General features: G+C 39.7%; 1 protein-coding gene across 4 annotated transcripts in view; it reads left to right on the forward strand.

The window, feature by feature from the left end:
• CFI (complement factor I) overlaps positions 1-14,009 on the forward strand; it is a 52,748-nt gene that overhangs the window by 25,451 nt on the left and 13,288 nt on the right. For 3 of the 4 annotated variants that reach the window (XM_036343350.1, XM_036343377.1, XM_036343367.1), the window contains 7 exons: positions 147-426; positions 3,130-3,283; positions 6,920-7,101; positions 7,963-8,076; positions 8,280-8,390; positions 9,383-9,406; positions 9,828-9,875. In XM_036343350.1, coding sequence (XP_036199243.1) covers positions 147-426; positions 3,130-3,283; positions 6,920-7,101; positions 7,963-8,076; positions 8,280-8,390; positions 9,383-9,406; positions 9,828-9,875 — 913 coding nt within the window. The remainder of the gene's footprint in view (positions 1-146; positions 427-3,129; positions 3,284-6,919; positions 7,102-7,962; positions 8,077-8,279; positions 8,391-9,382; positions 9,407-9,827; positions 9,876-14,009) is intronic. The other variant, XM_036343359.1, reaches the window with a different exon arrangement.

Here is a 14,009-nt window from a genome sequence, read left to right on the forward strand (position 1 = left end):
TTCTCTAATTCTAAAAACAGCCAGACCACATTCCCCTTGTACTATGGGGTAAGTGAGTCTGTTTTGTTCCTTTTCTTCACTTATTCATCTTCAAAAAAGAAGATTTTGGTTTGTTGTTAAGTTAATGTTTTATTTGTGTTTTATAGGTAAGCTTAGCACCCGACACATCTCAGGAGGATCTGGTGGACAGAAAGTGCTTAATTGAAAAATACACACATCTCTTCTGCCATAAAGTCTTCTGCCATCCATGGCAGAGGTGCCTCAAGGGGAAATGCATCTGTAAACTCCCTTACCAGTGCCCAAAGAATGGCACCACAGTGTGTTCAACCAACGGGAGAAGCTTCCAGACTTACTGCCAGCAAAAGAGTTATGAATGTCTTTATCCAGAGGCAAAGTTTTTAAACAGTGGAGAATGTACAGCAACAGGTAGGAAAAGCCTAGTTTTGTTGTTGTTGTTAATTCTCACCCAAGGATATTTTTCCCATTGATTTTTAGAGAAAGTGAAAGGGAGAGACAGAGAAACATCGGATGTGAGAGAGACACATCGATTGGTTGCCTCCTACACCCTGCCCTAGAGGAGCTGGGGATCCCTGTGATCCAGACTATGTGCCCTTGACCCTGAATCGAACCTGAGACTCTTTGGTGCACGGGCCCAAACTCTAATCACTGAGAAACACCAGCCTGGGCAGGAAAAGCCTAGTCTATTCTATGATATAAGAAAGAAATTGTTGCCCTAACCTGTTTGGCTCAGTGGATAGAGTGTCAGCCTGTGGACTGAAGGGTCCCAGCTTCGATTCCAGTCAAGGGCATGTACCTTGGTTGCGGGCACATTCCCAGTAGGAGGTGTGCAGGAGGCAGCTGATCGATGTTTCTCTCTCATTGATGTTTCTAACTCTCTATCCCTCTCCCTTCCTCTCTGTGTAAAAAAAAAAAAAAAAAAAAAAAAAAAAAAGATTTTTTTAAAAAAAGAAATTGTCTACCATGCTTTCTATCAGAAAAAACTTTTCCTACAAAATGTTATAATGACAATTCAAAATTCTCTCTAGTCTCAATAACAATTGGGGTGATAACTAAAGAAATCAGAATGTAGCCAAAACTTGGGTCCATAGCCCGAGGACTCGAGGCCAGTCTTCCCCTTAATGCTCCTGCAATGCTTTGTTGCCCAGCCCTTCAGAACTGTCCCCACCTAAAAGGTCATTAACTTGGTTCAGAACCCAGTGAAAAAGTCTTTACATGAGATCGGTACTGATGTGGAGCTCCCCTCTGGACCTCCAGTCCGTCATTTCTTCCAGCATTCATCCCACCAGCCCCTGGCCCCAACCCCACCAGCCCTGATCCAAGGGGAGCTCAGGCCACTGCTGACCTAGGACATACTCCAACCTCTCACACTTGACACCTCAGAACAGAGAGCTTGTCTACATCCAGGTGCCTAATGTGGTAAGAAGGCTGGGATGCTAATATGTAGATTAGTGGAGTAATTAAGATTAGGAATCTCACTGTCAGACAGATTTAACTACAAGCCCCTCCAAGCCCCAATTATGTGACCTCTCAGGGCCCCAGTTTCCACATCTGTGAGATGTGAATAATAGTAATTCCTGTCTGCCTGCTCTCTGTGAGTCTGTCTCTATTTTGCTTGGTAGTTCAGTTTGTTCATTAAATTCCACATATGCGTGAAATCATATGGTACTTGTCTTTTTCCGACTGGCTTATTTCACTTAGCATAATGTTCTCTAGGTCTATCCATGCTGTTGCAAAATGTGTTCATGGGTAGGAAGAATTAGCATCATTAAAATGTCCATTCTTCCCAAAGCCATCTACAGATTCAACACAATTCCTATCAAGATACCAATGGTGTATTTCACAGAACTAGAACAAATATTTCAAAAATTTATATGGACCCACAAAAGATCCTAAATAGCAACACCAATCTTGATAAAGAAGAATAAGTTGGAAGAATCACGCTACCTGATATCAAACTATACTATAAGGCCATAGTAATCAAAACAGCATGGTACTGGTACAAAAACAGACATATAGATCAATGGAACAGAATAGAGAGCCCAGAAATAAATCCACACCTGTATAGTCAATTCATATTTGACAAAGGAGGCAAAAACATACAACGGACTAAATATAGTCTATTCAATAAATGGTGTTTGGAAAATTGGACAGCTACATGCAAAATGTATATATATCACTAGACCACCTTCTTACAGCCACACAAGAAAACATGCTTTTTAAAGGCATCATGATATACACCAGTTTGCAGTCACCTAGATATTTTTGTGGTGCTGAGTTAAAATGCTGAAGTACTGTGGAAAAGGAGAAATAAAGCTCATTATTTGAGCCCATCTCTACTATTGTTGGAAATCAGGAAAGCAATAGTAGAGATTTTGTCAGTGTCAGGCTTTTGTTCTCTTGAACCATTAAAGACCTTAAGTATATGAGAGTTTACAAACCTGGCTTACATTTTCATTATTTGTTTGGTGTACTTTTAAGAGCATGGACTTTGGAGTGAGCTCAATATAGTACAGTGATTTTTCAATCCTTTCCATCTCATGGCACACATAAACTAATTATGAAATTCTGCGGCACACAAAAAAGTAAAATTTTTGCCTATCTGACAGAAAAAATAGCTATATTTTTGACTCATTCACACCAGACAGCTGTTGTGTTGGCTGTGGTCACTTTTTTTATTTGACTAAGGGAAAAGAGGTCAGTGCCCCTGACTAAATAGTCAGGTATTGCATGTTTTACAAATTCTTGCAGCACACCAGTTGAAAATCGCTGACATAGTAGGTTCAGATTCCCGACTTCACTACTTGAGTAAATAAGTTAACTTCATGTATAAAAATGGAGGAACTTAGGTTCCTCGTGTGTAAAAATGGGGATAAATCGGCCTAATCTTCATAGGATTGATGTGGGGATTTTGTAATATTCTAAAGAACTGTGTAGCACAGCCAGTGACACATAATAAGCCCTCATAAAATGATTGCTTACCATTCCTTGTTAAATCTTCATGGTGTTTAAAGTTAATTTGAAATTCTGTATTTTGTTATTTAAAGGCTTTTCATCAAGAGGAGAAAAGTGAATGCCTAAACGTTGCACATTCTTTTGGTTTTATTTTAGGACAATTTAACATTTCCTTGAAGCATGGCAATAGAGATTCAGAGGGAATTGTTGAAGTAAAACTTGTAGACCAAGATGAGAAAATGTTCATATGTAATGACAGCTGGAGCATAACGCAGGCCAATGTGGCCTGCCTCGACCTTGGATTCAAACAGTGAGTGCCTGTGTCAGGGGATTTTCTCAGAGTTGATTTTCTTGTTCCAACTATCTGTTTGATTACCTGACACAACTTCCTCATATGCAACCTGAGAATATGAACTGCCTGCCTCAATCCAGCATTGTTAGACGGATTAAATGTGCTCATAATGGACTAGCTCTTAGAACACTGCTGAGCACAGAGCAACTGGACGTTTGTTAAAGTATCTGGATATAAATTCTTTCCTGATTTGGAGAGTTGCAAACATTTATTACTGTCTGTCTCTCCTCATCTATTTGGTGTCTACTTTCCATACTTAATATTATTTATTTATGCATTCTTCCTTTTTTCTTGATCAACTTTGCATAGATTTGTCTATTTGATTAATGTTTTTTATTTTTATATTTGTAAATTGTCCCATTTCTTTATTTTCAACGTCATTAACTTTTGCTGCTATTATGTTTGGCTCTATCTTCTTTTCTGTATGTAATTTTTCTAATTCCTTGAGTTAAATATTTAACTCATCAATTTTCAATGTTTCCTTTTTTCTAAGATAGGCATTTAAGGTACACATTTTGCCCTAACTAATGTTTCATCTGCATGCCATTGGCCTCCATAGTTGTATTTTACTTATTGTTGAGTTCAAAATATTTTCTAATTTTCAATATGATTTAATCTCTGACCCATGCATAATGTAGAAGTTATTTTCCTTTCCTAATGAATAGTTTGCTTTTAGTTAGCTTTTTGTTATTGATTTTCTATTTAATTATATTGTAGTCAGAGAATGTCTCTATCTAATGACAATTGTTTAAATATTTGTTGAGACTTGATTTGTGCCAAATATATTTTAAATACTTCATGTGCAGGGTTCTATATAACAGACTAGAGGCCTGGTGCATGAAATTCATGCAAAGTAGGGTCCCTAGGCCTGGCTGGTGATCAGGGCCCATCTGTGGGGTGCCTGGTGAGGTGAGGGGGGGCCCTGCTGGCACCCACCTTGGCCAGCCTGGCACCACCTGCTTGCCGGCCCCACCCCCCACCACCCTCGCTGGTCGCCTTCTTCTGCAGGTCTACCGGTGGGGTGATTGGGGGCCCCTCTGGCACCCACCTTGGCTGGCCTGGGTCCTGTGGGCTGAGGGCAGCTCCTGTGTTGAGCATATGCCCCCTGGTAGTCAGTGTGCATCATAGCAACCAATTGTTCCACTGGTCATTCTGCCATTTGGTCCATTGGCATATTAGGCTTTTATTATATAGGATATGTTATTCATTAGAATAAGCAGACTTGTTAACTGCCTTCTTCTAATCATTTCCCACTTATAAGTTTTCTGTGTCTTTATATTTTAAGTATGTCCCTTACAAACAGCATATATCTAGATTTTTTTTTAACAGAACATGACAATCACTATCTGAAGAGTCCATTTACACTGTTGTGATTATTACATTATTAAATTTATTTTTCTTATCTTATTTTGGGCTTATTATTTATCCTGCCTTTTCTGTGCTCTTATTTCTTCTTTTACTAACATCTATTAGGTTAATAAAGTTGTTGTTGCTTTTTTAATCTTCCCCCGTCTTTCCTCCATGTGATTTGGAAATTATACATTCTATTTCTATTCCTTCAGTGTCTATCTTACATTAACACTGTGAATCCTTGACTTAGCAAGGCCTCACCTTCATCGGGAATAATACAAAGAATGGCATTACCCTATCAAGTTTCCAGTATTTAGTTCCACCTTATTTTAATACGTCCTTGAAGTTAATTGCTATTATCATAGAATAAGCAATTATTATTGTTGTTGTTCAGTCAGTGCTTACTCAGATTGACTTGATTTTACCAACTTCTTGGTTTTTCTTACTTCTTGCATCTCACTCCGTAAGTCTGGATTCCATTTTCTTCCTCCTCAACTGTATCTGTTAATCGTTCCTCAATGAGAGTCTCTTATCATTAAATTGAGTGACAGGGTATTTGTGATTTTCAACAGTTTGTGACCCACAACCTGTGATTCAACCTAATCATAAACTTAGTCTTTGATCTCTCACTATTTTGTTCTTATCATATTTTGCATAAGCTCACTGCCAGACTTCTCTGATTTGAGCCAGTGGGTATTTCCCTCACTTCCTTGAGAGCCCATTGTAGGCGTTTATTACAGTTTATCTAATATTTTTAGATAGTTTTAGGTTGAAAGCTTTTTCAAATTATTCACCTGTCAGGTTACCCCAAAGAGCTCCCATTTGTTCTCATATTATGATGCTGTTTGGCACAGTTTCATGACTACTGTTACCTCATTATGGATCTGAAACAATTAAAAATACCTGCCTTGTTCTCTTTGTTTTGCCTTTTATGCTAATTTATCTGATATTTATATTGCCATTGCTGCTTTAGTTTTGTTTATGCTAGTATTTGCCTGAAGTACCTTTTTTTAAAATATATTTTTATTGATTTCAGAGAGGAAGGGAGAGGGAGAGAGAGATAGAAACATCAACAATGAGAGAGAATCATTGATCAGATGCCTTCTGCATGCCCCGTACTAGGTATCGAGCCCGCAACCTGGGCACAACCCTGGCATGTGCCCTGAGCGGCATTTGAGCTATGACCTCCTGGTTCATAGGTCAATGCTCAACCACTGAACCACACTAGCCAGGCTGCTCAACATTTTTTTTTATATCCATTTTTCTCATCTGCTTCTAAAGAGAAGTAGAGAACAGTTGACTGTCCTGGAATAGTTCACTGTAAATTATCACCTGTGGGATGTATAGCCTCCTGCCCACACAAATTTTGAACAAATTGAGTAGTCCAAGAAATGGCATATAGATGCCAAAATATCACCTTAATACTGTTAAAGATTAATTGTGTAGCTTGGTGTAAAGGCAAAATGGACCTGCTAAAATTAAACCAATTTAACCTCCCAAATTCTAGGCAACAATGGGGCCAACATGGTAAGCCTTCCAGCATGGGGCAGGCAAAAAGGCCCACCCCGCCTGCCCACCAAATGGAAAAGCTGGGCTCACCTTGCCTGATTTATATTTCCAAAATTCCCTGATCAAATTAATCCATTTCCTTTCCTGGAGTGCAGAGGAATTGAAAGATGGAGAGAGGTCAAGAATGGCACAATTCAAGTTGGAAGGAACATCAAGGGTGAGGAAGAAGAAGCCATCCTCCTTAACAAGAAACAGGAGAGGAAACCAGTTTTTGCTGAGTGCTTGCCATGTTTAGAAACCTGGCTAGTCAGTTTAAGTGGATTTTTATAGTTAATCTTTAAAAAACTTGGTGAGATAGTTATATTCCCATTTACAGGTGAAGATGCTGATGCTTTTACGCATCTTGTCCAAGCTATTTCTCATATGTATAAAACACTCTATTCCCTTTCCTCTAGCAGTTGTTCTCAACCTTCTGGCCCTTTAAATACAGTTCCTCATGTTGTGACCCAACCATAAAATTATTTTCGTTGCTACTTCATAACTGTAATGTTGCTACTGTTATGAATCATAATGTAAATATCTGATATGCAGGATGGTCTTAGGAGACCCCTGTGAATGGTTCATTCGACCGCCAAAGGGGTTGTGACCCACAGGTTGAGAACCGCTGCTACAGTAAGGTTATAAATGCAAAGTATTCATTACTTTACCCTAATGTTTCATTTATTCTATTTGCAGAGGAGCTCATGATATTCAAGGAAGCTTTCATTTTCCTGAAGATCTCCATACTAGTGCCACTGAATGTCTGCAGGTGCATTGTCAAGGATTCGAGTCCAGCTTGACTGAATGTACTTTTACTAAGAGAAAAACTAACAGTAACCGGGGTGTAGCTGGTGTGGTGTGCTACACACGGGATGCAGGTTGGTAGAGTGTTTTGCCTGATGTTTTTCCTTTCTTCAAGGTTATTTATTTCAAACCAAGCCTGTAAGAAACAAACAAATGATGGATACCCAGTCGCCAGTCACAGAGGCAAAATCATGTTTTGGAATGAACCTAAATTGGTGTTCTTCTCTTGTTGTACCTTTTTGCCACTCAAATATTCATTCTGTCCAAGTTTCTATATGGGAAGCAGAGTTGCTTGACTCCCCTTTGCTTCCTTGAACATCTGAATTAAGGTTAACACAGCAAGCACAAGTCCATCAAACATCAGAAGAAACCTCAGGAGCTCCTTTGGGATGTTCAGCCAATACACATTCCTTTAAAATATTTGTGACCACATCCATGTTTCAATTTCCAGGCCACTCTTTCTCCTTCATCCTGACATGGGAATATTTTAGTCGTATACTAGTGTATGGTGTTAAAGGCCAAAGCCTTTAATGGTGCTAAAAATGTACCACCAAAATGTAAATGTCACTACCCAAGTAAGTCTTGTGGTGAGGGTGAGGATGAATGTAGTAGTATGAAAAGAAAGATGAGGACTAATGTTTGCCAGTATCAGCAAGTGCTCCTGATTCCTGAACCCTTGCCCCAATCTCAGCAAATACAGACCTACACAGGAAGTACTGGTTTTCAGAGATAACGGCAGGGCCTTCATATGCCAGTTTTGGTATTTATTTTCCTTATTAACAATATAGACTATGTTGATGCTACTGATACATTTTATATTTATTTTTATTTGATGCCTGACTTTATCTTCATGTCCCCATTATTCCAAAAATGTAAGTAGCATGTCACCCACAACTCCACAAAAAAATTTCACAAAGACAATTCTTACTTTACAGTTTCTTCAACAAATGACTCCTTTCAGTGTGTGAATGAGAAACTCATTCCTCAGAATAAGGCCTGTGATGGTGTCAACGACTGTGGAGACCAAAGCGATGAGCTGTGCTGTAAAGGTAGAGATCAATTTAGCCTTTAAATCCCCCAAAATGCATCCTTCTAACTAAAAAAGAACTTTTTGTCGACTAAAAAAGTGTACATTTTCCCAACTGTTTAAAAATGTCTTTGTAGAATTAATGTGTTTGAATCAAGATTCCACCTCATTCAATTTTAAGAATAAAAAAAGAAAACCAAGTCTCTTCTATTTATGTTTGCATAGGGTGCCACGGTGGAAGTTTCCTTTGTAAATCGGGTGTTTGTATTCCAAAACAGCATAAGTGCAATGGTGAGGTGGATTGCATCACAGGAGATGATGAAATTGGTTGTAAAGGTAATATAAGTTTTTGTAGTTATGAATAGATATAACTATTTGTAGTTATGAATAGATATAACTAAATTGTACCTTTTGATCATCTTCACCCAGTTCTCCCTCTCCTACCCCTTCTCTGGTAACCACAAGTTGAATCTCTGTGCAATGAGTTTGGATTTTTTAGATTCACAGTATGAGATCATACAGTATTCATCTTTTTCTGAAGCTATTTGAGTTCACTCCTTCCATATAATAATTTTTTTTTGTTTCTTCTCTTCCTCTTCCCCCTTCTTCCCTATTCCCTCTCTTTCCTCCTTCTCCTCCTGATTCAAAACTCTAAAGTTTAAGGTCAAAGAACACGATATAATAAATTTTTAAAAATCCCCTACAAGGGAATGATTACAACATAATGCTTATTCTTCTTACCAATTTCTTGAATCTGTAAAAAAAATATAGTCAACTGTCATTGTTACTTCTGTTTCTGTAAAGGTCTAATTTTTCCCCCTCTAAGGAAGGTCAAGTATAAATCTCTTTTTAAATCTCAAGTTAAAATGATTTCCTTGCTGTAGTGAAATTGGCGTGTTAAATGGAAGATGAAACATTTATAATGCAGTATTAAAAATCAAAGGAAGATGGCATACTGTGGTCCACTTTTATGTTTTGGTTTTTTTAAAAATATATTTTATTGATTTTTTACAGAGAGGAAGGGAGAGGAATAGAGAGTTAGAAACATCGATGAGAGAGAAGCATCGATCAGCTGCCTCCTGCACATCCCCTACTGGGGATGTGCCTGCAACCAAGGTACATGCCCTTGACCGGAATCGAACCCGGGACTCTTCAGTCCCCAGGCCAATGCTCTATTCAGTGAGCCAAACCGGCTAGGGCTACTTTTATGTTTTTGTAAATATAAATTTAAATTTTTAAACAATGTCTAAAATAAAAATGCTTTGTGTATATTTTATTCAAGTGAAAATTATCTTTTTGCTACAGTGATGTTTTTTGTTTGTTTTCAGGAGCTGAACATCCTAAAATAAAAGGTAAGTGTATTTTTATAATTGAATATTTATATTACAGAATTGAAGATAATAAAGTATTATAACTTTTGTGATATATGTATAGTATATTGATACAGCGTGCATTTTTTCTCAAATAAAAAAGTGTGGCCCCTGACCAGTTTGGCTCAGTGGATAGAGCGTCGGCCTGCGGACTGAAGGGTCCCAGGTTCGATTCCAGTCAAGGGCATGTACCTTGGTTTCGGGCACATCCCCAGTAGGGGGTGTGCAAGAGGCAGCTGATCGATGCTTCTCTCTCATTGATGTTTCTAACTCTCTATCCCTCTCCCTTCCTCTCTGTAAAAAATCAATAATATATATATATATATATATATATATATATATATATATATATATTTTAAAGTGTCTTTTGCTGTGGTAAATTGTTTGTTTTTTATTTTTTCAGGCACTTTCTTAGCACAACGGGATGGTACAGAATTGGAAGAAAACAAAGGTACTGCTACCTTATATTTTAACTGAGGAGGATATGAACATGTGTTACCACTAGCCCAGCTTTAATATTAGTTTAGGCACAGAGGCTGTTTTTCATAGTGTGATAGACTTTCAGTCTCATTGTCACACCCCCTCCACAGCCTGCTGCCCAAAACCACCCACAGAGGGCATCTCCCGCACATGCCACTTTTGCCTCAAAACCTCTTTTTCACCTTTCCCGCAACACCCGGCAGCTCCTGACCAAACTGCCACCAGAGGAAAGACATCTCTTTGCATGATAGGTAGTGTTTTCTTAATTATTTTATAATCCAGAAGTTCCCAAATCTGGTTCTTTAGGATCACCCTTTTCTTTCTTATTCATATAGAATGACTACCAGAAGTTCACGGTTCACCCCCCGCCTCCCCACTGGCCGCACCCTCAGGATTTGTTAGGATTCCTGGGGACTAAACTCAATTATTTTTTTGTGTTCCCCCTCTCTTGTTATCTTGCTTCCGAGACCGCTGTTGTTCCCACCACCAGCAGCCTTCATTATTCCCTTTCTTCTTCCCTCCCTCTTTCCCTTCCTTCCAACCTAGCTTCAGACCGCAGGGCAGAGAGATGAGTTCATGATACTCCTCTGCTCATTGCACATGATTGTCCCTGGTCCAGGCAAGACCCTACTCTTGTTTTATTTATTCTCTTTTGCCCCCTTTGCTTACTCGCATTCGCCACAGCAACCATTTTAATGGGATTTAACATGAATGTCTGTTTACATGCATTCTCACCCAGTGTGCATGGTTATTCTGTGAGCATTCATTTTTAATTCATATAGCATTTTGTCATAGATCTCAAATTTCCTTTTCTTCTTTTCACAAAGCATTCCGTTTTCAAGATCTGTCCATGTTGTTCTGTGGCTATTGAGTCTGTTGCTTCGAACGCTGCATAAAACTCTGTGGTGTTCATCTTTCGTAATTTGCTCTCCGCCGTCTCAGTAAGGGACTCGCAGCCCCCAGTCTGCACTGAATAGCCTCTCCTGAGGTGTGTGTAGGAGGACTTCTTTGAGACCTCTATCTGGCAAGAAACGGAGGTCTTGAGGTACACATCTGCGTGTTCTCCGACAGAGCTGTCCAGTCCTCACCTCTCCCAGCCATGCTTTAGGATTCTCCTCAGTCGCACCAACATTTAGCAATACCCAGCTCTCTAATTTTGCTGTCCTCACACTGTCGGACGATATGGCACTGTTTAATTTGAAAGTGTGTAATAACCAATAATTTTAAATCTCTTTTAATAGGCATGCCAGCTGTTTGAGTTTTTTCTTCTCTTTCTTTCATCTTTGCTTTTGCCAGTTAACATATTTTGCCTCATTTCATGTCGGGATTGCGATCTTCTTTCTTGTTGGTTGGCATTCCAGATATTAATGCATTTTTCAGTTGAAGACATTGCAGATGTCTTCTTTCATTCTGCTACCCATCTGTTGAGTTTACTTGTAGTGAGCTTTGCTGAATAGAAATCTTTAATCTATACAATCCAAGTCATTGATTGTTTTTCTGATGGTTAGTGCTGTCAGGCTCCGTGCTGCTCTTCTGACATCTAGTACACGTCAGCTACACTGCACTTCCCCATCTTCCTTCGTTGAGAGTTTAGTATGAATGCTGAGACTTCTCTTTGATTCATGAGAGTGATTTTGTGAAAGCTCCGAGCAGAGATCTCTCTCTCTCTCTCTCTCTCTCTCTCTCTCTCTCTCTCTCTCTCTCTCTCCCCAGAAAATAACCTATGTGTGTGACATAACAGATACATGTATGTCCCTTCTAAAAAGAACTCGGGGAATCCAGGGCTAAGACACAGGATTGCTGCAGCAGAGTAACACTGCCCTCTGGGAAGCAACCTCATCCAAAATAGAGCCACATGTTGGTGGGAATCCACCTTTGGATCCTGTGTCAAAGACATCAGGATCCTGTGAGTGACCGAAAAGGGCAGCAGAATAAGATGAAATCATTCCACAGAACTTAAAGCAAAATCTAAGGAAGAAAGAAGAATCTTTTTTGTTTGTTTATTTTATTTTTTTGTATTTTATTTTTATTTATTTATTTTTTAAATAAATCTTTATTGTTCAGATTATTACAGTTGTTCCTCTCCCCCCCCCCCATAGCTCCCCTTCATCTGGTTCCCACCCCACCCCATGCCCTTACCCACCCCATTGTCCTCTTCCATAGGTGTAAGATTTTTGTCCAATCTCTTCCCGCACCCTGCACACCCCTTTCCCCCCCACCCCAAGAATTGTCAGTCCACTCCCTTTCTATGCCCCTGCTTCTAGTATATTCACCAGTTTATTCTGTTCTTCAGATTTTTTAATCACTTGATTTTTAGATTCACTTGTTGATAAATATGTATTTGTTGTCACTTTGTTGTTTATAATTTTTATCTTTACCTTTTTCTTCCTCTTGTTAGAGAATACCCTTCAGCATTTCATATAATACTGATTTGGTGGTGATGAACTCCTTTAGCTTTTTCTTGTCTGTGAAGCTCTTTATCAGACCTTCAATTCTAAATGATAGCTTTGCTGGGTAGAGGAATCTTGGTTGTAGGTTCTTAATATTCAGCACTTTGTATATTTCTTGCCACTCCCTTCTGGCCTGCAAAGTTTCTGTTGAGAAATCAGCTGACAGTTGTATGGGTGCTCCCTTGTAAGTAACTAACTGTTTTTCTCTTGCTGCTTTTAAGATACTTTGTCTTTAGCCCTTGGCATTTTAATTATGATGTGTCTTGTTGTGGTCCTCTTTAGATTCCTCTTGTTTGGGGTTCTTTGCACTTCCTGGACTTTTTTCTTTCACCAGGTAGGGGAAGTTTTCTGTCAATATTTCTTCAAATATGTTTTTAACATCTTGCTCTCTCTCTCTTCTTCTGGCACCCCCATAATTCAAATGTTGGTACACTTGAAGTTGTCCCAGAGGCTCCTGACACTATCTTCATATTTTGGGATTCTTTTTTCTTTTTGCTTTTCCAGTTGGGTGTTTTTTGCTTCTTCATATTTCAAATCTTTGATTTGATTCTCGGGATCCTCTAGTCTGCTGTTGGATCTCTGTATATTGTTCTTTATGCTTAATTTCTGATTGGTCCTGTTTCATATCCTTGAAGGTCTCACTAAATTTCTCGGAGGTTTCTAGAAGATTCTTGAGTAACCTTATAACTGTGGTTTTGAACTCTGTATCCAGTATTTTGCTTTCATCCATTTCTTTCATTTGTGAATTGTTTCTTTGTCTCCACATTTTGGCTGCTTCCCTGTGTTTGTTTCTATGTACTGGGTAGCTGCTAAGTCTCCTTGAGTTGATAGAGTGGCCTTGTGTGGTAGGTGTGCTATAGGACCCAGTGGCTCAGCCTCCCCAGTCACCTGAGGTGGATGCTCTTGGTGTATCCCTTTGTGAGTTATTTACACAGTCTTGTTGTAGTTAACCCTTGATTGCTGTTGGTATTACTGGGAGGAATTGACCTCCAGGCCAATTGTCTGTGTTGACCAGCTGTGTCTACACTGGAAGATCTGTTGCGCAGGAGACACCCTTATGGGGCAGGACTTGCTTCAGTGGGGCTTTGGTGCTCACGGAGTCTGCCCCTTGAGTGTGTCTCTTATGGATGTGAAGAGTTGTAATCCATTATCATCTCCAAGGAGGTGTAAGGTCAGCCACTGTCTGGGGCCTCCCAGCAGGAGCTACAGAGACATCTGCAGATTCCTCCTCTTGGTATGGGGTTTAGAAGTGCCCAGACGAGGCACAGCTATGAAACAAGGCCACTGCTGCTGCCAGGTAGTGGGCCTTCTTTTGGAATCTCTGGGGCTCTCTGACCCAGCTGCAGTTTGTTTTAGGCGAAAGGACAGGCCATTCATATGCAAAAGCTGATGCACACAGCTTGGGTGGGGTTGTAAATTGGGTGGGGCGGGGTCTTGGGAATCACCAGGGCGGAGCACACAGCAATGGCTTCCCTGAACCAGAGAAGTCCCTGGTTCTTCACATCCTGAGCACCCATGCAGGAACAATGATATCTGCAAGCACTCTAAGAGTAAGCCACCCTCACGTTCCTGTCCCAATGCCACACAGTCCAGTTTCTCCCCATATGTGCCTGGGTCCCCCAGAGTCTCACCCATAACTGGAGTTCAGAGCAAGC

The sequence above is a fragment of the Myotis myotis genome, unplaced genomic scaffold (genome assembly GCF_014108235.1).
Source record: "Myotis myotis isolate mMyoMyo1 unplaced genomic scaffold, mMyoMyo1.p scaffold_m19_p_1, whole genome shotgun sequence".
In the NCBI taxonomy this organism is placed as follows: domain Eukaryota; kingdom Metazoa; phylum Chordata; class Mammalia; order Chiroptera; family Vespertilionidae; genus Myotis; species Myotis myotis.